We start from the raw sequence: 27,250 nt of genomic DNA, 5'->3' as shown, positions 1-27,250 counted from the left end.
ATTCTATACTGCAGACTTAAATGCCAGGGCCTACTCCTTATTATATCGAAAGATGGGAGCATGAACTCAACATCATTCTCTCTCCCATGGATATATCAGCACTGCGGAATCTATTGGCGCTCTACAAATACCTGATAATAATATGAGTTTAATATTTAAAAATTTCACTAAATCCACAATCTCTAGAAGAATAAAAAATAATGCAGAGGTGGTACTTCACCCCCGAGAGATGCGAGAAACTATTTAAAAATAAGAGTGATAAATGTTGGAGGTGCCACAACCACACAGGTTCTATGTCACATATATGGTGGCAATGCCCTGAAATAAGCCCATTTGGGACAAAAATTATTGAAGAAACAGCAAAAATACTAGGCCCATCAGTTACCAACAACTCGCTCACATAGTTGTTCAATCTGACCTCTAAAAAACTAAACACTTGCCAAACAAAACTGCTACACATACTGATCAATAGTGCTAAATCGTTGTTTGCAAAGAACTGGAAAACAACTACTGTTTCTAAACTAGCACAGTGGATAGACCAGTGCAATAAAATAATACATTTAGAAGAATTCCATTATACAAAGGCTAAATGTAAAGATATATATGTAGAGGTTAAAACTATGTGGGAAGCCTACTTAACTGACAAATTCTAGAATTCAGAAAAACGCAACTGAATGTACCATCTTCACTGCAATCTGTTAGTGGACTAATTTAATCAGTTTGTTACTATAGGATTATACCTGAAAGCTATGGAATTGATGAGTGACATACATGTAATGGTGTAAACTTTTCAGTCATTTTTTTTTCTTTTAGCTTTTTGTTTTGATTGTCATATTTGAGACACAATTGAATGTTAACGCTTAATGTAATTGTGTATTAACATGTTGCAAATGTGAATGTATAATTTCAAAATTATTTAATACAAATATTAAAAAAAAAATGTATGATGTCAAATGGAAGGCACCAGAGTAAAAAGTAGAATTTATCTTTTATTTGTGCTGCATATGAAACTCCACACCTGCTGTGAGGAACAGCTCATGTGAAATTTGACTGATGTGCTGTTCCTGTTATGTTTTTGTATGCAGTACAAATAAGTTATATTTTACTTTTTATTCCGATTAAAGGCTTCCTGCAGCAATGAAATGAAACCTAAGAACTGGCAGTATATTGGTATTGGTGGGTAGTATGGTAGTGAGCCAGCAGAAATCTTTTGTGGCACGTATTAGAGGTTCACCAACTTTGCTTTAAACTATGGAGGCCATTTTAGGAATGTATCCACATAGCTAAGTGTTTGTATCTAGCTTTATATATCGAAAATACCTGATTAAATATATAAACAGATATGTTAATTATCACATTGTTTTAAGAAATATAGGTATTCATGTTGTGATGTTGAGAATATACATTTCCCTCTTCTATACTATGTGCCTAATTACAAGTCTTTGTGGTTCAGGGGGAGCCCATGAGAATCATATACAGAATGAGGGGTTTGCTGGGCGACGCTACTGAGGAATTCATTGAATCTCTTGACTCAACCACAGGTAAAGCAATGAACAGGCTATAGCAGATATGTCTACTCACTGAATTACATAACGTGTGAGATCATTTGTACCATAATAATGAATTCATAGAAATCTTATAAAATGACTATTTTACATATCACAATATGGGTGGAGTGAATATAGTTTGGCACGCTAAGGCTTTAGGAGCGAGTAAATGTGTAGGTTGTTGCTCATGTTTTGTTTTTAAAGAATTATTTTATTATTTCACTTGCCTTTTGTGTACTTTACAATGAAGAGTATCATGGTATCAAATGTCTGCATCGTATACTTTATCAGTGTATTACATTTCTGTGCATTGTATGCTATGGTATTTTACGTGTTTAGCAAACGTCCTGCTTTAGGTTATCTTGTTTTAAACAATAGTAGCTGATTCAAAATATTTCAAGCGTTGAAACAGGAAAAATGTAACAATATCAGATGTAATAAAATATCCAAAGCTACTTTTGGTCCACAAACAAACATTGCAGCTTCTTCGGCCATGTGCCGTAACATTGTTAGATCATACCCAAATGTCATGCACAAGAGTGTTGTATCTGTTACACATCTTTATAATTGTTACGTTTTTGCATACAGATGAAGAAGAAGATGAAGAAGAGGTGTACAAGATGGCAGGCGTAATGGCGCAATGTGGCGGTCTGGAATGTATGCTTAATCGTCTGGCAGGAATCAAAGACTTTAAACAGGGTCGCCATCTTTTGACTGTAAGTCTAAATTCTCTATCATCTTGATGGTGTAAACATCCGGAGTTTATTATTGAAGGATTGTTATAATAATGTAACTTAACTGTAAATAACTATTATTCACCCATTCGTTAACTCTGGCTTCCAAAGAGATGTGGACTGCATTGTTAATTATTTCCCTAGCCCACTACTTTTTGAAATTGTCCACAATCTTGTTTCCATTTGAAGCTTGTGTTATATTTAAAGGGACATTAAACACTTTGAGATGGTAATATAAAATGATAAATTGTATATATAAAAAAAACTCTGCAATATACTTTCATTATTTATTTTGTCCCCTTTTACTGCAATTTTATTCTGAAATTGTGAGCTTTTCAGTTCCTGTTAGAAATTGAAGTGCAGAACACTGTTATATTCCATACAGACATTGGCTGCACACTGTTCTGACCTTTTTAAAACAGTCTTTAATTGTCCACAGCAGAGACGGTAACCTAAGTTACAACATGGCAGCTCCCATTATTTTATAGACACTAAAACTTTACACTTATTTTGTCACTATTTAAACAACTAATGAAACTTTAAAAATTACATATACACGTTATTCTCAGACTCATATTTTCTTTCAATGCTTTGTTTTATCTTCATTTAGTGCTTAATGTCCCTTTAATGCAATGTTCTGCTAACTTAGTAATATACAGTGAATATGCTAAATTAATAAATATCCTTAATGTCTAAAGTTGTGACAAGGGCTTCTATCAATGGTCAAACTTCTTGTCTTCTATAAAGGGGGGAAGTAAACACTCTGTAATTACGTGACGTTTCTGTTGTGTTGCTATAGAGTAACAAATCAACCAAGTCTTCATTTATTTGTAAAGCAAATTTAGCATTATTTTTTTCTGCAATTATTTTTCAATAGCCAAATTGCACCCACCATTTGCCTTATTTGGAGGAGCCAATCTGGGCTTAAGTCCACAGACAACAAGGCTAGTTATAGTCATAATGTTAGTATAAAATGAATTGTTTTGAAGTTATTTGATAAAGTCAGTTAGGGACAGATTTGTAGTAGAGTTAGCCTTGATTAGTCAGCATTGTGCATCTCAAGTTCTGAGAATTAGAAACTGCTCAATTTTCAGAGCTAAATTACATGAAAAGGAGGCAAAATAAATACTGTATACTGCAGTGATTTCATTACACATAACTAAACATTTTAAATACAAATCTTAAGGTGTTTACTTTCCATTTTAATGGGGAAATATGATCTCTAAAAATGCCTCACTAACTTGTAATGTTGCATTTTACTCTTTCAGGTCCTGCTCAAACTGTTCAGTTATTGTGTGAAGGTAAAAGTGAACAGACAGCAGCTAGTCAAACCCGAAATGAACACCCTGAATGTTATGCTGGGCACCTTGAATTTGGTAAGTACTGTCCTTGTGGATACTCTCTTTGATTTTCAGTGTAATACGAGTAATGGCGGAAAACAATATTGACTAATACCTAAGCCTTGCTACTCTCATTAGGCCTTGTTGGCGGAGCAGGAGAGCAAAGACAGTGGAGGAGCTGCTGTGGCAGAGCAGGTCCTGAGTATTATGGAGATTATTCTGGATGAGTCCAATGCTGAACCACTGAGTGAGGACAAGGTGAGTGTATCCTTAAACAGGCAATTTGCTCAGGGTACTTTAAAACATTGTAGTGACTTTTAAGGGACATTCTAATGCAAATATTACATTACTGGCCCTATTTGTTTAGCTATTTAAGTCCCACCGAGGATCTGTAAGCATTGCAGCTTCAATCAGAACAAAGCGGATGAGCGGATCAGGCGCAGCAGTTGCATAACCCACCAATCACTGGCCACTCCAGCAAATTATTACATTAAATTCCTGTAATGCAATGTGTGTGTTAGAATGTCCCTTTAAATCTAAGCATGTATTACTTTTAAAAGGATTTTTGTGCAAAAATACGGTTTCACTAAGGTTTACAATTAGAGATGGAGAATTGCTCTATGACCAATTGCGCAAACATGCATCTCCTGTTTTCAATTTAAATGTATTTAACTTTATTTCTCCAACATAGGTGTGTCCGGTCCACGGCGTCATCCTTACTTGTGGGATATTCTCTTCCCCAACAGGAAATGGCAAAGAGCCCAGCAAAGCTGGTCACATGATCCCTCCTAGGCTCCGCCTACCCCAGTCATTCTCTTTGCCGTTGTACAGGCAACATCTCCACGGAGATGGCTTAGAGTTTTTTAGTGTTTAACTGTAGTTTTTATTATTCAATCAAGAGTTTGTTATTTTGAAATAGTGCTGGTATGTACTATTTACTCAGAAACAGAAAAGAGATGAAGATTTCTGTTTGTATGAGGAAAATGATTTTAGCAACCGTCACTAAAATCCATGGCTGTTCCACACAGGACTGTTGAGAGCAATTAACTTCAGTTGGGGGAACAGTGAGCAGTCTCTTACTGCTTGAGGTATGACACATTCTAACAAGACGATGTAATGCTGGAAGCTGTCATTTTCCCTATGGGATCCGGTAAGCCATGTTTATTAAGATCGTAAATAAGGGCTTCACAAGGGCTTATTAAGACTGTAGACTTTTTCTGGGCTAAATCGATTCATTATTAACACATATTTAGCCTTGAGGAATCATTTATTCTGGGTATTTTGATATATTAATATCGGCAGGCACTGTTTTAGACACCTTATTCTTTAGGGGCTTTCCCAAATCATAGGCAGAGCCTCATTTTCGCGCCGGTGTTGCGCACTTGTTTTTGAGAGGCATGACATGCAGTCGCATGTGAGAGGAGCTCTGATACTTAGAAAAGACTTTCTGAAGGCGTCATTTGGTATCGTATTCCCCTTTGGGCTTGGTTGGGTCTCAGCAAAGCAGATACCAGGGACTGTAAAGGGGTTAAAGTTAAAAACGGCTCCGGTTCCGTTATTTTAAGGGTTAAAGCTTCCAAATTTGGTGTGCAATACTTTTAAGGCTTTAAGACACTGTGGTGAAAATTTGGTGAATTTTGAACAATTCCTTCATGTTTTTTCGCAATTGCAGTAATAAAGTGTGTTCAGTTTAAAATTTAAAGTGACAGTAACGGTTTTATTTTAAAACGTTTTTTGTACTTTGTTATCAAGTTTATGCCTGTTTAACATGTCTGAACTACCAGATAGACTGTGTTCTGAATGTGGGGAAGCCAGAATTCCCATTCATTTAAATAAATGTGATTTATGTGACAATGACAATGATGCCCAAGATGATTCCTCAAGTGAGGGGAGTAAGCATGGTACTGCATCATTCCCTCCTTCGTCTACACGAGTCTTGCCCACTCAGGAGGCCCCTAGTACATCTAGCGCGCCAATACTCCTTACTATGCAACAATTAACGGCTGTAATGGATAATTCTGTCAAAAACATTTTAGCCAAAATGAACACTTATCAGCGTAAGCGCGACTGCTCTGTTTTAGATACTGAAGAGCATGACGACGCTGATAATAATGGTTCTGAAGGGCCCCTAACCCAGTCTGATGGGGCCAGGGAGGTTTTGTCTGAGGGAGAAATTACTGATTCAGGGAACATTTCTCAACAAGCTGAACCTGATGTGATTACGTTTAAATTTAAGTTGGAACATCTCTGCATTCTGCTTAAGGAGGTATTATCCACTCTGGATGATTGTGACAAGTTGGTCATCCCAGAGAAACTATGTAAAATGGACAAGTTCCTAGAGGTCCCGGGGCTCCCAGAAGCTTTTCCTATCCCCAAGCGGGTGGCGGACATTGTTAATAAAGAATGGGAAAGGCCCGGTATTCCTTTCGTCCCTCCCCCCATATTTAAAAAATTGTTTCCTATGGTCGACCCCAGAAAGGACTTATGGCAGACAGTCCCCAAGGTCGAGGGAGCGGTTTCCACTTTAAACAAACGCACCACTATACCCATAGAGGATAGTTGTGCTTTCAAAGATCCTATGGATAAAAAATTAGAAGGTTTACTTAAAAAGATGTTTGTTCAGCAGGGTTACCTTCTACAACCAATTTCATGCATTGTCCCTGTAGCTACAGCCGCATGTTTCTGGTTCGATGAGCTGATAAAGGCGGTCGATAGTGATTCTCCTCCTTATGAGGAGATTATGGACAGAATCAATGCTCTCAAATTGGCTAATTCTTTCACCCTAGACGCCACTTTGCAATTGGCTAGGTTAGCGGCTAAGAATTCTGGGTTTGCTATTGTGGCGCGCAGAGCGCTTTGGTTGAAATCTTGGTCAGCTGATGCGTCTTCCAAGAACAAGCTACTTAACATTCCTTTCAAGGGGAAAACGCTGTTTGGCCCTGACTTGAAAGAGATTATCTCTGATATCACTGGGGGTAAGGGCCACGCCCTTCCTCAGGATCGGCCTTTCAAGGCAAAAAATAAACCTAATTTTCATCCCTTTCGTAGAAATGGACCAGCCCAAAGTGCTACGTCCTCTAAGCAAGAGGGTAATACTTCTCAAGCCAAGCCAGCTTGGAGACCAATGCAAGGCTGGAACAAGGGAAAGCAGGCCAAGAAACCTGCCACTGCTACCAAGACAGCATGAAATGTTGGCCCCCGATCCGGGACCGGATCTGGTGGGGGGCAGACTCTCTCTCTTCGCTCAGGCTTGGGCAAGAGATGTTCTGGATCCTTGGGCGCTAGAAATAGTCTCCCAAGGTTATCTTCTGGAATTCAAGGGGCTTCCCCCAAGGGGGAGGTTCCACAGGTCTCAGTTGTCTTCAGACCACATAAAAAGACAGGCATTCTTACATTGTGTAGAAGACCTGTTAAAAATGGGAGTGATTCATCCTGTTCCATTAAGAGAACAAGGGATAGGGTTCTACTCCAATCTGTTCATAGTTCCCAAAAAAGAGGGAACGTTCAGACCAATCTTAGATCTCAAGATCTTAAACAAGTTTCTCAAGGTTCCATCGTTCAAGATGGAAACCATTCGAACTATTCTTCCTTCCATCCAGGAATGTCAATTCATGACCACAGTGGATTTAAAGGATGCGTATCTACATATTCCTATCCACAAGGAACATCATCGGTTCCTAAGGTTCGCATTCCTAGACAAGCATTACCAGTTCGTGGCGCTTCCTTTCGGATTAGCCACTGCTCCAAGGATTTTCACAAAGGTACTAGGGTCCCTTCTAGCTGTGCTAAGACCAAGGGGCATTGCTGTAGTACCTTACTTGGACGACATTCTGATTCAAGCGTCGTCCCTTCCTCAAGCAAAGGCTCACACGGACATTGTCCTGGCCTTTCTCAGATCTCACGGATGGAAAGTGAACGTGGAAAAGAGTTCTCTATCTCCGTCAACAAGGGTTCCCTTCTTGGGAACAATAATAGACTCCTTAGAAATGAGGATTTTTCTGACAGAGGCCAGAAAAACAAAACTTCTAGACTCTTGTCGGATACTTCATTCCGTTCCTCTTCCTTCCATAGCGCAGTGCATGGAAGTGATCGGTTTGATGGTAGCGGCAATGGACATAGTTCCTTTTGCGCGCATTCATCTAAGACCATTACAACTGTGCATGCTCAGTCAGTGGAATGGGGACTATACAGACTTGTCTCCGAAGATACAAGTAAATCAGAGGACCAGAGACTCACTCCGTTGGTGGCTGTCCCTGGACAACCTGTCACAAGGGATGACATTCCGCAGACCGGAGTGGGTCATCGTCACGACCGACGCCAGTCTGATGGGCTGGGGCGCGGTCTGGGGATCCCTGAAAGCTCAGGGTCTTTGGTCTCGGGAAGAATCTCTTCTACCGATAAATATTCTGGAACTGAGAGCGATATTCAATGCTCTCAAGGCTTGGCCTCAGCTAGCGAGGGCCAAGTTCATACGGTTTCAATCAGACAACATGACAACGGTTGCGTACATCAACCATCAGGGGGGAACAAGGAGTTCCCTAGCGATGGAAGAAGTGACCAAAATCATTCTATGGGCGGAGTCTCACTCCTGCCACCTGTCTGCTATCCACATCCCAGGAGTGGAAAATTGGGAAGCGGATTTTCTGAGTCGTCAGACATTGCATCCGGGGGAGTGGGAACTCCATCCGGAAATCTTTGCCCAAGTCACTCAGCTGTGGGGCATTCCAGACATGGATCTGATGGCCTCTCGTCAGAACTTCAAAGTTCCTTGCTACGGGTCCAGATCCAGGGATCCCAAGGCGGCTCTAGTGGATGCACTAGTAGCACCTTGGACCTTCAAACTAGCTTATGTGTTCCCGCCGTTTCCTCTCATCCCCAGGCTGGTAGCCAGGATCAATCAGGAGAGGGCGTCGGTGATCTTGATAGCTCCTGCGTGGCCACGCAGGACTTGGTATGCAGATCTGGTGAATATGTCATCGGCTCCACCTTGGAAGCTACCTTTGAGACGAGACCTTCTTGTTCAGGGTCCGTTCGAACATCCGAATCTGGTTTCACTCCAGCTGACTGCTTGGAGATTGAACGCTTGATCTTATCGAAGCGAGGGTTCTCAGATTCTGTTATCGATACTCTTGTTCAGGCCAGAAAGCCTGTAACTAGAAAGATTTACCACAAAATTTGGAAAAAATATATCTGTTGGTGTGAATCTAAAGGATTCCCTTGGGACAAGGTTAAGATTCCTAAGATTCTATCCTTCCTTCAAGAAGGATTGGAAAAAGGATTATCTGCTAGTTCCCTGAAGGGACAGATTTCTGCCTTGTCTGTGTTACTTCACAAAAAGCTGGCAGCTGTGCCAGATGTTCAAGCCTTTGTTCAGGCTCTGGTTAGAATTAAGCCTGTTTACAAACCTTTGACTCCTCCTTGGAGTCTCAACTTAGTTCTTTCAGTTCTTCAGGGGGTTCCGTTTGAACCCTTACATTCCGTTGATATTAAGTTATTATCTTGGAAAGTTTTGTTTTTAGTTGCAATTTCTTCTGCTAGAAGAGTTTCAGAATTATCTGCTCTGCAGTGTTCTCCTCCTTATCTGGTGTTCCATGCAGATAAGGTGGTTTTACGTACTAAACCTGGTTTTCTTCCAAAAGTTGTTTCTAACAAAAACATTAACCAGGAGATTATCGTACCTTCTCTGTGTCCGAAACCAGTTTCAAAGAAGGAACGTTTGTTGCACAATTTGGATGTTGTTCGCGCTCTAAAATTCTATTTAGATGCTACAAAGGATTTTAGACAAACATCTTCCTTGTTTGTTGTTTATTCTGGTAAAAGGAGAGGTCAAAAAGCAACTTCTACCTCTCTCTCTTTTTGGATTAAAAGCATCATCAGATTGGCTTACGAGACTGCCGGACGGCAGCCTCCCGAAAGAATCACGGCTCATTCCACTAGGGCTGTGGCTTCCACATGGGCCTTCAAGAACGAGGCTTCTGTTGATCAGATATGTAGGGCAGCGACTTGGTCTTCACTGCACACTTTTACCAAATTTTACAAGTTTGATACTTTTGCTTCTTCTGAGGCTATTTTTGGGAGAAAGGTTTTGCAAGCCGTGGTGCCTTCCATTTAGGTGACCTGATTTGCTCCCTCCCTTCATCCGTGTCCTAAAGCTTTGGTATTGGTTCCCACAAGTAAGGATGACGCCGTGGACCGGACACACCTATGTTGGAGAAAACAGAATTTATGTTTACCTGATAAATTACTTTCTCCAACGGTGTGTCCGGTCCACGGCCCGCCCTGGTTTTTTTAATCAGGTCTGATAATTTATTTTCTTTAACTACAGTCACCACGGTACCATATGGTTTCTCCTATGCAAATATTCCTCCTTAATGTCGGTCGAATGACTGGGGTAGGCGGAGCCTAGGAGGGATCATGTGACCAGCTTTGCTGGGCTCTTTGCCATTTCCTGTTGGGGAAGAGAATATCCCACAAGTAAGGATGACGCCGTGGACCGGACACACCGTTGGAGAAAGTAATTTATCAGGTAAACATAAATTCTGTTTTTTAAAATGTGTAGATTCTGATAAAATGTCAATTTATTCATTTTTTTGTTCCCACCTCTCCCCTCTCCTGCTTTGTTCTCCTACAGGGTAATCTTCTCCTTACCGGGGACAAGGATCAGCTAGTGATGCTGCTGGACCAGATAAACAGCACCTTTGTGAGGTCCAATCCAAGTGTACTCCAAGGCTTACTGCGCATCATCCCGTATCTGTCTTTTGGAGAGATGGAAAAAATGCAGATTCTTGTGGATCGATTTAAACCATACTGCACTTTTGAGAAGTAAGTCATTTTTTTTTAGACTTTTTTGCATTTGTAGAATGAAGAATGTGTGCTTTACCCCCTGACCAATCACATTTCTCTGTTTGAAGTCTTGAGGTCCATTTGAGCCTCAGAAACGTTATATTGGACTAATTTTGAGTACAATTTTTTTTTTTTATTGGTATCCACTGATATAACTTTATTCTCTTGTCCCAGGTATGACGACGAGCACAGCGCAGATGATAAAGTCTTCCTTGACTGCTTCTGCAAAATTGCTGCAGGCATCAAGAATAACAGCAATGGGCACCAGCTGAAGGACCTCATCCTCCAGAAGGGGATTACTCAGAATGCTCTCGATTACATGAAAAAGCACATCCCAAGTGCCAAGAAGTAAGACTAAGTTTCACTGGGATCCCACGTTTCATTTATCCTACATAAAGACTGGGGACTAACATTTCATCACCATTTCTTTTTATTTGTCGGTTTATGTATATAATTATGCATTTTATTCTGGTGCTAAATATTTTACAGCATGCTGCGGCTTCTTCTTGTTTTCTAAGAGCCTTACAAATAAGTTTTATAGTTCTGTTGTCATCGACCAATCATTTTCTTTCCTATGGCATGGAGAGTCCGCAACGTAATTCCAATTACTAGAGGGGTATTTAACTCCTGGCCAGCAGGAAGAGGCAAAAAACACCCCAGCAAAGCTGTTAAGTGTAACTTCCCTTACCCATAATCCCCAGTCATTCTCTTTATCAATGGAGGATGTGCAAAGTTGGTACTTCTAACAGGTTTGCTACCCTTTTGTAGAAAGCCAGAGTTGGTTACTCTGCTCTTTCTTTTACTACAGGTCCATGACAGTGAGCGCAGTGCCTGTCACACCTATATAGCTGCTTTCTGCCCTGCATCCGGATCCACAGGTAAGTGACTCTTCCTTCTCGGTTAGGAAGGACAGCACCTCAGAGGTTAACCCTCTAGTGGATCACTTTATGGGACATAGTTACCCTATTATTTTAGGGGTACAGTGTTGAGGCAGCCTTTCTTTTGGGGGTCAATAGATCCTAAAGAAATCATTAGGCACTTTATTAGTATGAGAACAAAAAGAGACTAAAGGGGTTAATTTTTCCTAATTCTTGGCGGTCTGTATAGCAGGGGTGTTTTTACTGTCCCCTTACACTTTGAACATACGTGGGAGGCAATTAAAACTTGTGCTGGATTTTTACCAGCTTAAACTGCTGAGAGGGCTAACGGCTATTTATACTTTAATATAGCGGTTTTTATTTTGTGCTCTTATGTGTGGCGCAGTTAGTTTTCCGGTTTTACGGAGCGGATCTTCCTGAGCACTGAGTGTCGGATTGAGGTTGGATGAGGAAAGGTGTCGGCTTAGTTATCGCCGATCGGAGTGACTTCAGTTAAAAATCGTTTAGCTGGAAGTACACAACTTCTTCTTACTAGTGGGGTTTTTCTCTCCGGTCCGGTAGGAGCTTCAGATAACTTGTCTGAAGTTGATTTTCTTAGATGTTTTCCTACCTTGTTAAACATTATATTTCTCATTAAAATATATTACAAAAAAATGTATTTTTTATTTTGGTTCATATTTCTTGTTACTAGTGGGACCTGTTCTTTTGAACTATGGACTCAGAACAGGATCTCACTTGATAAATGTTTGCTAGGTTTAGAGAACCAGATTGCCCTACCAATGCAGTTTTGTTCTTCATGTTTAGCAAAAACATTAAAATTTAAAGAAAATATTCTCCCATCTTAGCCAAGTGTCTCTTAGGATAATGCTGTGCGTGACATGCCTAAGCTTTCTCCTCAAACGTCCCAAACCTTAGTGGTTTCTCATACTGTGCATTGTGTGTCCTCTCAACCACCTGGGGGTGTTTGTTTAGCTGTGGATTTTGCCGTTCCGATTACTTCTGCAGTATCGGCGGCTTTGTCAGCTTTACCTTCTTCGGGTAAGCGTAAGTGGAAATCTAAACATTTGAACGCCTAGTTCTGTCTAGACATGGTTTTTTTGAAGCAGTCATTGATACTATGCTTTCAGGCTCGCAAGCCTGTTACTTTCAAGATTTACCATATGGTATAGCGTAAATATCTTTATTGGTGCAAATCTAAAGGTTTCTCCTGGAACTGGGTGAGGATTCCCTGTATTTTTTATTTTCTTCAGGATGGCCTGGAGAACGGTTTGTCAGTCAGTACACTGAAGGGTCAGATTTCTGCATTATCTATCCTTTTGCACAAACGTCTGTCAGACTTACCAGATGTTCAAGCTTTTGTACAGGCCCTGGTCAGAATCAGGCCTGTGTTTAAACCTGTTGCTCCTTCTTGGAGCCTTAATCTAGTTCTTAAAGTTTTGCAGCAGGCTCTGTTTGAGCCGATGCATGTTATAAAACTGTTTCCTTGGAAGGTTTTGTTTCTTTTTGCTATATCTTCCCCTCGCAGAGTTTCTGAACTTTCAGCTCTGCAGTGTGATTCTCTGTACCTTATCTTTCATGCAGATAAGGAGGTCCTACGTAGAAAATTGGGTTTTCTCCCTAACGTGGTGTCGGATCGTAACATTAATCAGGAAATTGTTGTTTCTTCTTTTTGTCCTAATCCTTCTCATAAGGAACGTCTAGTTCTTTCCCTCTGGTTGAGAAGTTTGATTTGTTTTGCTTATGAGACTGCTGGACAGCAGCCTCCTGAGAGAATTACGGCTTATTCCACTAGGGCTGTCTCCTCTTCTTGGGCTTTCAAAAGTAAAGCTTCTGTGGAACAGATTTGCAAGGCGGCTTGGTCCTACATACTTTTTCCAAATTCTACAAATTTGATACTATTGCCTCGGTTGAGGTTTCTTTTGGGAGAAAGGTTCTTCAAGCGGTGTGGTGCCTTTTCTCCAACATAGGTGTGTCCGGTCCACGGCGTCATCCTTACTTGTGGGATATTCTCTTCCCCAACAGGAAATGGCAAAGAGCCCAGCAAAGCTGGTCACATGATCCCTCCTAGGCTCCGCCTTCCCCAGTCAGTCTCTTTGCCGTTGTACAGGCAACATCTCCACGGAGATGGCTTAGAGTTTTTTGGTGTTTAACTGTAGTTTTTATTCTTCAATCAAGAGTTTGTTATTTTAAAATAGTGCTGGTATGTACTATTTACTCTGAAACAGAAAAGTGATGAAGATTTCTGTTTGTAAGAGGAAAATGATTTTAGCAACCGTTACTAAAATCGATGGCTGTTTCCACACAGGACTGTTGAGAGGAATTAACTTCAGTTGGGGGAAACAGTGAGCAGACTTTTGCTGCTTGAGGTATGACACATTTCTAACAAGACGATGTAATGCTGGAAGCTGTCATTTTCCCTATGGGATCCGGTAAGCCATTTTTATTACATAAGAATAAAGGGCTTCACAAGGGCTTTTAAGACTGGTAGACATTTTCTGGGCTAAAACGATTGATATATAAGCATTTTTAATACTTCATAGCTTTGAGGAATTATTTTATTCTTGGGAATTATGTAAAATAACCGGCAGGCACTGTATTGGACACCTTATTCTCTAGGGGCTTTCCCTAATCATAGGCAGAGCCTCATTTTCGCGCCTCTATTGCGCACTTGTTTTTGGGAAGCATGACATGCAGATGCATGTGTGAGGAGCTCTGATACATAGAAAAGGCTTTCTGAAGGCGTCATTTGGTATCGTATTCCCCTTTGGGCTTGGTTGGGTCTCAGCAAAGCAGATACCAGGGACTGCACAGGGGTTTAATATAAAAACGGCTCCGGTTCCGTTATTTTAAGAGTTAAAGCTTTCAAATTTGGTGTGCAATACTTTTAAGGCTTTAAGACACTGTGGTGAAATTTTGGTGAATTTTGAACAATTCCTTCATACTTTTTCACATTTGCAGTAATAAAGTGTGTTCAGTTTAAAATTTAAAGTGACAGTAACGGTTTTATTTTAAAACGTTTTTTGTACTTTGTTATCAAGTTTATGCCTGTTTAACATGTCTGAACTACCAGATAGACTGTGTTCTGTATGTGGGGAAGCCAAGGTTCCTTCTCATTTAAATAGATGTGATTTATGTGACACAAAATTTAGAGAAAATGATGCCCAAGATGATTCCTCAAGTGAGGGGAGTAAGCATGGTACTGCATCATCCCCTCCTTCGTCTACGCCAGTCTTGCCCACACAGGAGGCCCCTAGTACATCTAGTGCGCCAATGCTCCTTACTATGCAACAATTAACGGCTGTAATGGATAATTCTATCAAAAACCTTTTAGCCAAAATGCCCACTTATCAGCGAAAGCGCGACTGCTCTGTTTTAGAAAATACGGAAGAGCATGAGGACGCTGATGATATTGGTTCTGAAGTGCCCCTACACCAGTCTGAGGGGGCCAGGGAGGTTTTGTCTGAGGGAGAAATTTCAGATTCAGGGAAAATTTCTCAACAAGCTGAACCTGATGTGATTACATTCAAATTTAAATTGGAACATCTCCGCGCTCTGCTTAAGGAGGTGTTATCTACTCTGGATGATTGTGAGAATTTGGTCATTCCAGAGAAATTATGTAAGATGGACAAGTTCCTAGAGGTCCCGGGGCCCCCCGAAGCTTTTCCTATACCCAAGCGGGTGGCGGATATTGTAAACAAAGAATGGGAAAGGCCCGGCATACCTTTCGTCCCTCCCCCTATATTCAAGAAATTGTTTCCTATGGTCGACCCCAGAAAGGACTTATGGCAGACAGTCCCCAAGGTCGAGGGGGCGGTTTCTACTCTAAACAAACGCACCACTATACCCATAGAAGATAGTTGTGCTTTCAAAGATCCTATGGATAAAAAATTAGAGGGTTTGCTTAAAAAGATGTTTGTTCAGCAAGGTTACCTTCTACAACCAATTTCATGCATTGTTCCTGTCACTACAGCAGCGTGTTTCTGGTTCGATGAACTAGAAAAGGCGCTCAATAAAGATTCTTCTTATGAGGAGATTTTGGACAGAATCCATGCTCTCAAATTGGCTAACTCTTTCACCTTAGACGCCACTTTGCAATTGGCTAGATTAGCGGCGAAAAATTCTGGGTTTGCTATTGTGGCGCGCAGAGCGCTTTGGCTAAAATCTTGGTCAGCGGATGCGTCTTCCAAGAATAAATTGCTTAACATTCCTTTCAAGGGGAAAACGCTGTTTGGCCCTGACTTGAAAGAGATTATTTCTGATATCACTGGGGGTAAGGGCCACGCCCTTCCTCAGGATAGGTCTTTCAAGGCTAAAAATAAACCAAATTTTCGTCCCTTTCGCAGAAACGGACCAGCCCCAAGTGCTACATCCTCTAAGCAAGAGGGTAATACTTCTCAAGCCAAGCCAGCCTGGAGGCCAATGCAAGGCTGGAACAAAGGTAAGCAGGCCAAGAAACCTGCCACTGCTACCAAGACAGCATGAAATGTTGGCCCCCGATCCGGGACCGGATCTGGTGGGGGGCAGACTCTCTCTCTTCGCTCAGGCTTGGGCAAGAGATGTTCTGGATCCTTGGGCGCTGGAAATAGTCTCCCAAGGTTATCTTCTGGAATTCAAGGGGCTTCCCCCAAGGGGGAGGTTCCACAGGTCTCAATTGTCTTCAGACCACATAAAAAAACAGGCATTCTTACATTGTGTAGAAGACCTGTTAAAAATGGGAGTGATTCATCCTGTTCCATTAGGAGAACAAGGGATGGGGTTCTACTCCAATCTGTTCATAGTTCCCAAAAAAGAGGGAACATTCAGACCAATCTTAGATCTCAAGATCCTAAACAAGTTTCTCAAGGTTCCATCGTTCAAAATGGAAACCATTCGAACAATTCTTCCTTCCATCCAGGAAGGTCAATTCATGACCACGGTGGATTTAAAGGATGCGTATCTACATATTCCTATCCACAAGGAACATCATCGGTTCCTAAGGTTCGCCTTTCTGGACAAGCATTACCAGTTTGTGGCACTTCCGTTCGGATTAGCCACTGCTCCAAGAATTTTCACAAAGGTACTGGGGTCCCTTCTAGCGGTGCTAAGACCAAGGGGCATTGCAGTAGTACCTTACTTGGACGACATTCTGATTCAAGCGTCGTCCCTTCCACAAGCAAAGGCTCACACGGACATCGTCCTGGCCTTTCTCAGATCTCACGGGTGGAAAGTGAACGTAGAAAAAAGTTCTCTATCTCCGTCAACAAGAGTTCCCTTCTTGGGAACAATAATAGACTCCTTAGAAATGAGGATTTTTCTGACAGAGGCCAGAAAATCAAAACTTCTAAACTCTTGTCAAGTACTTCATTCTGTTCCTCTTCCTTCCATAGCGCAGTGCATGGAAGTAATAGGTTTGATGGTCGCGGCAATGGACATAGTTCCTTTTGCGCGAATTCATCTGAGACCATTACAACTGTGCATGCTCAGTCAGTGGAATGGGGATTATACAGACTTGTCTCCGACGATACAAGTAGATCAGAGGACCAGAGATTCACTCCGTTGGTGGCTGTCCCTGGACAACCTGTCACAGGGGATGAGCTTCCGCAGACCAGAGTGGGTCATTGTCACGACCGACGCCAGTCTGGTGGGCTGGGGCGCGGTCTGGGGACTCCTGAAATCTCAGGGTCTTTGGTCTCGGGAAGAATCTCTTCTCCCGATAAATATTCTGGAACTAAGAGCGATATTCAATGCTCTCAAGGCTTGGCCTCAGCTAGCAAAGGCCAAATTCATACGGTTTCAATCGGACAACATGACGACTGTTGCGTACATCAACCATCAGGGGGGAACAAGGAGTTCCCTGGCGATGGAAGAAGTGACCAAAATCATTCATTGGGCGGAGTCTCACTCCTGCCACTTGTCTGCAATCCACATTCCAGGAGTGGAAAATTGGGAAGCGGATTTTCTGAGTCGTCAGTCATTTCATCCGGGGGAGTGGGAACTCCATCCGGAAATCTTTGCCCAAATTACTCAGTTGTGGGGCAGTCCAGACATGGATCTGATGGCCTCTCGTCAGAACTTCAAGGTTCCTTGCTACGGGTCCAGATCCAGGGATCCCAAGGCGACTCTAGTAGATGCACTAGTAGCACCTTGGACCTTCAAACTAGCGTATGTATTCCCACCGTTTCCTCTCATCCCCAGGCTGGTAGCCAGGATCTATCAGGAGAGGGCATCGGTGATCTTGATAGCTCCTGCGTGGCCACGCAGGACTTGGTATGCAGACCTGGTGAATATGTCATCGGCTCCACCATGGAAGCTACCTTTGAGACGGGACCTTCTTGTTCAAGGTCCGTTCGAACATCCGAATCTGGTCTCACTCCAACTGACTGCTTGGAGATTGAACGCTTGATTTTATCAAAGCGAGGGTTCTCAGATTCTGTCATTGATACTCTTGTTCAGGCCAGAAAGCCTGTAACTAGAAAAATTTACCATAAAATATGGAAAAAATATATCTGTTGGTGTGAATCTAAAGGATTCCCATGGAACAAGATAAAAATTCCTAAGATTCTATCCTTTCTACAAGAGGGTTTGGAGAAAGGATTATCTGCAAGTTCTTTGAAGGGACAGATTTCTGCTTTATCTGTTTTACTTCACAAAAAGCTGGCGGCTGTGCCAGATGTTCAAGCTTTTGTTCAGGCTCTGGTTAGAATCAAGCCTGTTTACAAACCTTTGACTCCTCCTTGGAGTCTCAATTTAGTTCTTTCAGTTCTTCAGGGGGTTCCGTTTGAACCCTTACATTCCGTTGATGTTAAGTTATTATCTTGGAAAGTTTTGTTTTTGGTTGCAATTTCTTCTGCTAGAAGAGTTTCAGAGTTATCTGCTCTGCAGTGTTCACCTCCTTATCTGGTGTTCCATGCAGATAAGGTGGTTTTGCGTACTAAACCTGGTTTTCTTCCGAAAGTTGTTTCTAACAAAAACATTAACCAGGAGATAGTCGTGCCTTCTTTGTGTCCGAATCCAGTTTCAAAGAAGGAACGTTTGTTGCACAATTTGGATGTAGTTCGTGCTCTAAAATTCTATTTAGATGCTACAAAGGATTTTAGACAAACATCTTCCTTGTTTGTTGTTTATTCTGGTAAAAGGAGAGGTCAAAAAGCAACTTCTACCTCTCTCTCTTTTTGGCTTAAAAGCATCATCAGATTGGCTTACGAGACTGCCGGACGGCAGCCTCCTGAAAGAATCACAGCTCATTCCACTAGGGCCGTGGCTTCCACATGGGCCTTCAAGAACAAGGCTTCTGTTGATCAGATATGTAAGGCAGCGACTTGGTCTTCACTGCACACTTTTACTAAATTTTACAAATTTGATACTTTTGCTTCTTCTGAGGCTATTTTTGGGAGAAAGGTTTTGCAAGCCGTGGTGCCTTCCATCTAGGTGACCTGATTTGCTCCCTCCCTTCATCCGTGTCCTAAAGCTTTGGTATTGGTTCCCACAAGTAAGGATGACGCCGTGGACCGGACACACCTATGTTGGAGAAAACAGAATTTATGTTTACCTGATAAATTACTTTCTCCAACGGTGTGTCCGGTCCACGGCCCGCCCTGGTTTTTTTAATCAGGTCTGATAATTTATTTTCTTTAACTACAGTCACCACGGTATCATATGATTTCTCCTATGCAAATATTCCTCCTTTACGTCGGTCGAATGACTGGGGAAGGCGGAGCCTAGGAGGGATCATGTGACCAGCTTTGCTGGGCTCTTTGCCATTTCCTGTTGGGGAAGAGAATATCCCACAAGTAAGGATGACGCCGTGGACCGGACACACCGTTGGAGAAAGTAATTTATCAGGTAAACATAAATTCTGTTTTTGTTTTAGGTCCTCCTGCCTTGTTCTCCCTCCCTCTTCATTCCTTGTCCTCTAGCTTGGGTATTGGTTCCCACTAGTAATTGGAATGACATTGTGGACTCTCCATGTCATAGGGAAAAAAAGAAAATGTATGCTTACCTGATAAATTTATTGGAGAGTCCACGACCCCGCCCTCTTTTTAATATAACAGCAGTTTTTTGAGTAAACCTCAGGCACCTTTACACCCTTGTGTTTATTCTTTCTCCATTTTCCTTCGACCGAATGACTGGGATTATGGGTAAGGGAAGTTACACTTAACAGCTTTGCTGGGGTGCTCTTTGCCGCCTCCTGCTGGCCAGGATTTGAATATCCCACTAGTAATTGGAATGACGTTGTGGACTCTCCATGCCCGGAAAGAAAGATATTTATCAGGTAAGCATAAATTTTGTTTTTTCTTTTGCTTCTTAGTCATAACATGCAGGATTCCTGATTGAAGGAAATAAAGGCCAAACTTAGTGATACTTTACTTTTTTATTAGCTAATAATTTAAAGGGACAGGAAACCCTAAAACTTTCTTTCATAATTTGGATAGAACATACAATTTTAAACAACTTTCCAATTTTACTTCAATTATCAAATTTGCTTTCTTCTCTTATTTACTGAAGGTACAGCATTGCACTACAGGCAGCTAGCTGAACACATCTAGTTAGCCAATCACAAGAGACAAATGTGTGTAGGCACCAATCAGCAGCTAGCTCCCACTAGTGTAGGATGTGTGTGTTTTATTTTTCAACAAAGCACATTTTAAAATAGAAGTGAATTTAAAAGTGTCTTAAAATGACCTGCTCTATCTGAATCATGCAAGTTTAATTTTGACTTTCTTATCCCTTTAAATTTTTAGAGAAAAAGACTTTCGCATTTGCTATATTTCTGTAAAGGGATTCCAGATCTTACTTAAAGGGACACTGAACCCACCATTTGCCTTATTTGGAGGAGCCAATCTGGGCTTAAAGGGACACTGAACCCAAATTTTTTCTTTCGTGATTCAGATAGAGCAGCAATTTTAAGCAACTTTCTAATTTATTCCTATTATCAATTTTCTTCGTTCTCTTGCTATCTTTATTTGAAATGCAATAATGTAAGTTTTTAGATGCCGGCCCATTTTTGGTGAACAACCTGGGTTGTTCTTGCTGATTGGTGGAAAAATTCATCCACCAATAAAAAAAAAGTGCTGTCCAAAGACTGAACCAAAAAAAAAAACTTAGATGCTTTTTTTTCAAATAAAGATAGCAAGAGAATGAAGAAAAAATGGTAATAGGAGTAAATTAGAAAGTTGCTTCAAATTTCATGCTCTATCTAAATCATGAAAGCCTTTTTTTTGGTTCAGTGTCCCTTTAAATTGGCAATTTTCTATGGCAGTGTTAACAGTGCCCGGCCATAGTAATTGGTCCTTGAAGTTTGCAGGTTTAGTCTAATTGCAGCCTATGTGCATTTAATATTCTCTAAGTTGCATGTTTAGTTGCTTTATTTTCAGTGTACTTTCGCTGTGTTTATAGCGCTTCCTTTCCATCCTTGTTCAATCGTTTAGCTCAGACTCTGTCTGCATGTCCTGTATTTGACGCTTTTCATCTTCACCCTTCTGCAGAGGCCACAGTGTGAGAGGTGACGTCTTCATCTTTTCACTTTGATCTCTTATAATATTATTTTTTATTTAGTTTGGATGCGGACATTTGGAAGAAGTTTTTGTCTCGTCCGGCACTACCTTTTATCTTAAGGTTGATGCGTGGGTTGGCTACACAGCACCCCTCAACACAGGTGAGTGTCCCTTGGGCCTTTACAATTTAGGCACACGATTTTATTACAGGCTCACACGCTGTCACCATTCCATGGAGTTGCAGACACATTCATTTTTTTTTACACTTATTTATCTTGTTGCAGATTTTTTTTTCTGTTTTGCTAACAACATTTGTATTATGGATCTTGTCTTGTCTGCTAGTACTAGTTGCCAAATAAAATTGATCGTTTACATCTACTTATGAGCTTGATTTTCATTATAGGAACCCTATAATGAACCTAACTTTCCCTGAACATGTTCATTTTTTTATCCTTTAATGCATTCCCAATCATCTATTTTATTTACTAGAATGTATTAAATTGTTTATAAACCTAACATTAGTACTGACTATAGAAAAACTAAAAGGTTTAGCTGAAATCGTGCTCCCAGTGGGGATGCTCATTTTCCGTTATCTCTCTTTATTGGTGTTTGAGTAAACAGTGAGAAATACGATAAGAAATAATTTGTGTAAATAATTAGACAGATAAGTTAATTGGTATTTAAAGGGGAGAGGGACAGAGAAGGAGAGGCATAATATGGCACACTTAAATTGGAGAAAAAAACATATCAATGTGTATTTGTGTGGTGTTTTGTTGTAATGGTTAAAATGTAACTTTTATGTAAATAGTATTAATAAAAAAAGGTAAAGTGGTAAAGTCCACTACTAAAATGAATTCATATAAAATTGTGTGAAAGTAACAATTGACACACAAAACTCCTCTCTCATATGACACAGTGATCAATCTGTGTCATAAAGCCTGGTTTATATAGCTCTGAACAATAAATCTTTTAAACACAGACTTAGCAGTAATTAAATATCAATCAAGTAGAATGGCTAGTGCTCCAGAGCATATAGTGAGTGTTTAAACCACAGACTAAATAATAGCTCTATAAAGGTATGTGGATTTATATATTTTTTCAGTTTAGGCTATATTATAGACATCCTGTTCATAACTGTTATTCCAGTTTATAGTTTGTCAGAAAAAATTGCCAACTATTTTTTTAGATAAAGGTGTCACAATTGTAGTGTTGCAATATATCTGTCTTTGTATAGAATATCTGAATCAGTTATGTAATCCAGTAAAAAATTATTTGATAGTTTCGGTATAATACTACCACATTATGATATTGGTCAGTTAGCATTAATCCGTAAATGCCTGCTATTGAAAAAGACCATATATTACGTATCTCTATAATAATCTCATTATAATTTGTATAAAAAGTTTGCTATGTCCGTGTAAAGCATTAAACTATACAGTTTATGCTTGATGTAGCCTGGAAAACTTAGTTCACCCTCAATTAGCGTAGTAAAAGATCAGATATAGGTAAACCGTTTACAGTTATAGCCAAGGGTAACAACTAGAGCTATGTTAGAGTAGATTTATTATCCACAACTAGTCTTTTAAATAGCCGGAGCAAAACAACCACCCTTAAAAACAAATAGTTATATTTTAAGCTAAAGTCTGCGCTAGAAAAGTGCCAAAAGGGCCAACAATTTGAGCTAAAAAACACGGGCTGTCAGAGAGGAGCAGTGCAACAAAACACCACACAAATACACATTGATATGGTTTTTTCTCCAATTTAAAGGATTACTTTGTTATTATTTTTAAGCTAAACAACTAACATATTAAAGTTAATAAACATTAATTAAAACCTACTGACCTATATTTTCTCCAAAACAAAGTTTCATAACGTTCTAAAAGTTATGTTTTATTCCCCGATGATGTCACGTTATCCTGCCCACTATTTTCAGCACTGCATGTTCAAAATACTTAAACCAATAACTTTGTGTTTAAAGCGCCATTTTGAAACCTAGGTATTGTAAACGGATTGGTACAGAGCAAAGGATACCCACGGAGTGGGTTTGGAAAGCAATTAAATTTTCAGACAAGATTTCTGATATACGGTAGAGATATGTTAATGAAATGCTATTGATAAAAAGCGTATTTGGGGTAGTTAGTTAGTAACAGGCATAGAAAATATTACTTACAGTGACCCTTTAAGTGTGCCATATTATGCCTCTCTTTCTCTGTCCCTCTCCCCTTTGAATAACGTTATATAAACGAGCATAAGGCACTACCTACTATTATACTCAGGCTTTATTTTAGTAGGTTATAGGAGTTCTAAACCCCCCCCCAGGGGCTCTAGGGAAACATTATCCAAGATAAGTTAATTGGGTCTGCTCTCTTTACTGTACACTGTCCCTTTTAAATACGTCACGATCAAGCTGTCTTAGCATTATTTGTTTTTCTGTGCAGGCCCTTATTGGCACAGACTCTATAACAAACTTGCACAAACTAGAGCAAGTGTCAAGCGATGAAGGAATTGGGACCCTGGCAGAAAATCTCCTGGAGGCTTTGAGAGAACATCCAGAGGTTAATAAGAAGATAGACGCGGCCAGGAAAGAAACTCGGGCGGAGAAGAAACGAATGGCAATGGCAATGAGACAGAAAGCTCTGGGAACCTTAGGCATGACTGTGAGTCCGGACACAATGGCATTCATTCATTTGTATTGGCTGTCCTGCATGTTTGGTATTTCTTTGAGAATCCTGTATTCTAGGTTATGTTTGTTTTTTGTCAGTTTCCATTGAGATTTACACAGCATTCCTAAGAGTGCTATTGTTGGTGCACCCCATTTACCTAAAGGAAGATGTTCTGAGATATGTACATTGCAGTCACCTGTTTTACATCTCTTCTGACAGCTTTGATGTTATTTTTGTGTTAACTTCTGATGATTGTTAATCGGTTTTATTTATATTTTTATTTCTGGTATAATAATTTAAAAAAAAAAAAATGCTGCAAAATTTTAGAATCCTTAAAGTGATGGTAAATTGAGGGCAATTTGAAGGTAAAATCGTATTACTCAAGTCTCTATCACCAAAATCGCTAGTTTTTTTAAAATTTAAAATTCAATCGTTTTTTTTTTTAAAATAATAATTTACTTACTGAGCGTTATCGCTCCTTGCTCCGCCCCCAGGATTACTTCCTGATCTGTGTATGAGCTGTAGTAGAGAGCGGAACAACCCGCTCTCTACGTCAGTGATTTTTAACCTTTTTTTTGTCGTGGCACACTTTTTTACATTAAAAAATCCTGTGGCAGACCACCATCCCAAAATTTTAAAAAAATCACACATTGTAGCCTAATACAGCATATATATATATATATATATATATATATATATATATATATATATACATATACACAAACACACACATACTGTATGTATTGTGCTGTTATGCCATGCCTCCTACAAACTACCCCTGCACTGGGAATAAAAAACAAGCAAAGTTTAAAAAATATGTCACACTGTTGTCAGTCTGCCGTGGCACACCTGAGGATCTCTCACGGCACACTGGTTGAAAAACACTGCTCTACGTCATTATATAAGGAATATTGTTCTTCAACTATTCACTTTGCGCATGCGTTAATTGCTTAATACATGTTTTCAGACGATCAGTCTGAGATCTAACATGTAGCGCATGCGCATAGCTAACGAGGGGCGTGTTAGTGTGTTTTACAGTCGCCGCCTGGCCAGGATTGTGATTGCAAGTTGAAAACACGTGATTTTTAAAATCTATGGCGGCGATTGTACAGGTGGAGGAACGGAGCTGAAATGGAAGCATCTAAAAAGTAAATATTTACAAATACTGACAGTTTTCGGCGTTTTGGTGAATGAAACTGCATTTTTTTTTTTGTTATCTATACTATCGCATGTTGAAGTTTGCAATAGTTAACCATCACTTTAAAGGTACTTTCTTTTTTTCTTCACTGTTATTTACTTTTAAAAATGTTTTAAGCTTTTACCTTTGCGCACTCCACAATGCAGATTTTTATTGTTTCCTGTGCCACAGACAAATGAGAAGGGCCAGGTTGTAACCAAGACAGCTCTCCTGAAACAGATGGAGGAATTAATAGAGGAACCTGGGCTGACTTGCTGCATTTGCAGAGAAGGTTACAAGTTCCAAGTAAGTTAACTCAAATCCATCTGCCTTATTGATCTCATGTAAATGATATTTCTACAGCTAAGAACAACGCTTTAATTATTGTATCTTATGTGACACAGCTGTATGATATGTTTGTGTTTTATAAATTAAATAATAATAATAATAATAATAAAGTATGACCTTTTTAGGTTATTTTGAATTTTCGCTTTTTTTTTGGTCTCAAAATATGCTCATAAATGTTGCACAATATTATATAGCAGATGATCACTTCCATCTAGTTGATGTGTAAATCCAAATTTTTCCCCCAGATTTTGTTTTGCAAAAAACAAGCTTATTGAATTGTTTCTGCAATTAAAAAGTAATACAAATTAACATTTGAAAACGTTACGTTTCAGCAAACATAAAAGAAAAGACAGGTTTAATACTTGCAAAAAAATCTTCTTATTCCATTGGGTGCACTTACATTATTTTTCTTCTAGTCTTTTAATTGTTTTATTTTTTTCACCGTGTTTCTAAATAGTTCAACTTTATCCTAAATGATTGTATTTTTTTTAGCCCACCAAAGTGCTTGGTATTTACACATTTACCAAACGAGTGTCCCTGGAAGAGTCAGAAAACAAGCCACGGAAACAACATGGTTACAGTACGGTGTCTCATTTCAATATTGTGCACTATGACTGCCACCTCGCTGCTGTCAGGTACCGTTAATTTGTTTGTATTCCAAGTCCCACATAGACTTGACTTGGGTGTCTCTCACTGCGCTTGCTCATTAGTTCGATTTTAAAACGTTAAATTATAAAGAGCTTGTTTCAGAGGTACATGAGTTGTTTACTGATACACAAGCCTATGTTACACAACGTTTAGTAAAGTCATGCCTGATACTGTTTATGTGAGACAAGAACATGCCTAATGTACTGTTGGTGCCCTGGATTAGACTCCTAGGACTCCAATGGGTGCCTCCCACTTCTCGCAAGCTGCCTCCAGCTGCACCTTAAATTTTGCTTGGTGAGGTTGGATCCTTTCTAGGCATTGCATCTGTGAAGTACAAATCAAAGTTTGGTTGTGTTATTATGTAATATGTGTGTGTGTAAATAAATATATATATACACACACGCACACACAGACACACACACATGTTGACGTTTCGGCTCTACATCAAGCCTTTTTCAGGACAACATTTTTTGTTAGTAGTATAAATCAAACATAATAGAGCGGCGTCCAGGCCACACTCCAGCTAGCATGCATAAGCTATCACGCTAGCCAAACAGGAGTGTGGCTTGGACGCATTTCTAGTACTTAGAGCATGCATGAGAGTCAGATGCAGGTGCATGTGATCTACTAGTATGTGCTCAGTGGACCATGTGCCAAGAAAAGTTATTACAAAACCTGTAATATTGTCTCAGGTATATTGACAAGTGCAAGGAAACTGCGGAAATGGTTTTAACTGAATTTAAAATAAACTACAGTGCATGGCAAAATAATTTGTATATCCCTTTAACAGATTAGACAACCACCCCAGTATTCTATGATTTAAAATTGCTTTCTCTGTACGTTTAATCTCCTGCTCACTTAGTGCTGTGTTGTGCGCAGGTTGGCTCGGGGTCGCGAAGAGTGGGAGAGTGCTGCTTTACAGAACGCAAACACTAAGTGTAACGGGTTGCTTCCTGTCTGGGGCCCCCTTGTACCGGAATCTGCTTTTGCAACTTGCTTGGCAAGGTAAGATAATTGCTGCACACTTTTCACTAGTGTGTTGAAGGGAAATTAAGGTAAATAAATGATGTTGTGTTGTTGGAAGGGACATTAAACTCTAAATGTATTTGCCAAAATGTTTAATTATTCAGAATTTAAAAACTTTGCATTTCACTTTATTTTAAATCGGACAATTGTTGTTTCCACTCCCATAAGAGAGGCTGCAGTGCATTACGTTGAATGTTGGATCCTGACACTCCTTAATACTTGCACAGTGATTGGTTAAAATATACATGAGCTTGTTTATATCTGTCCCTAATTGGCCATAGCAAATAAAAGTAAGATAATATTCTAGATGTTTTTCAAAGGATGTGACAATGTCCTGCAAAACCAGGCATAATTTTCTAAAACAAATTACAATTTTGAAAGTTTTTTTAAATAATATTAGGCATTTTAGATATTTGACAATGCAGTGTCGTGAATAATTGACTTTAACGTACCATTATCTTTATGTGACATTTGTTAACCCCTTAACGGCCAGCACAGCTTAGTACAGCCCCCTCTGGCAGTTAGAGGGTTAAAGAAAATAAATCATACACGTTGCAGACTCCTGTTAACTCC

At 40.0% G+C, this 27,250-nt stretch overlaps 1 protein-coding gene across 15 annotated transcripts in view; it reads left to right on the top strand.

Moving 5' to 3' along the window:
• UBR4 (ubiquitin protein ligase E3 component n-recognin 4) overlaps positions 1-27,250 on the top strand; it is a 256,917-nt gene that overhangs the window by 209,340 nt on the left and 20,327 nt on the right. For all 15 annotated transcript variants that reach the window (XM_053690290.1, XM_053690289.1, XM_053690283.1 and 12 more), the window contains 11 exons: positions 1,454-1,541; positions 2,136-2,263; positions 3,550-3,657; positions 3,760-3,879; positions 10,253-10,443; positions 10,639-10,812; positions 20,877-20,976; positions 23,254-23,472; positions 24,848-24,961; positions 25,496-25,638; positions 26,531-26,656. In XM_053690290.1, coding sequence (XP_053546265.1) covers positions 1,454-1,541; positions 2,136-2,263; positions 3,550-3,657; positions 3,760-3,879; positions 10,253-10,443; positions 10,639-10,812; positions 20,877-20,976; positions 23,254-23,472; positions 24,848-24,961; positions 25,496-25,638; positions 26,531-26,656 — 1,511 coding nt within the window. The remainder of the gene's footprint in view (positions 1-1,453; positions 1,542-2,135; positions 2,264-3,549; positions 3,658-3,759; positions 3,880-10,252; positions 10,444-10,638; positions 10,813-20,876; positions 20,977-23,253; positions 23,473-24,847; positions 24,962-25,495; positions 25,639-26,530; positions 26,657-27,250) is intronic.

The sequence above is a fragment of the Bombina bombina genome, chromosome 8 (genome assembly GCF_027579735.1).
Source record: "Bombina bombina isolate aBomBom1 chromosome 8, aBomBom1.pri, whole genome shotgun sequence".
In the NCBI taxonomy this organism is placed as follows: domain Eukaryota; kingdom Metazoa; phylum Chordata; class Amphibia; order Anura; family Bombinatoridae; genus Bombina; species Bombina bombina.
This window is presented reverse-complemented; position numbering and strand designations above follow the sequence as displayed.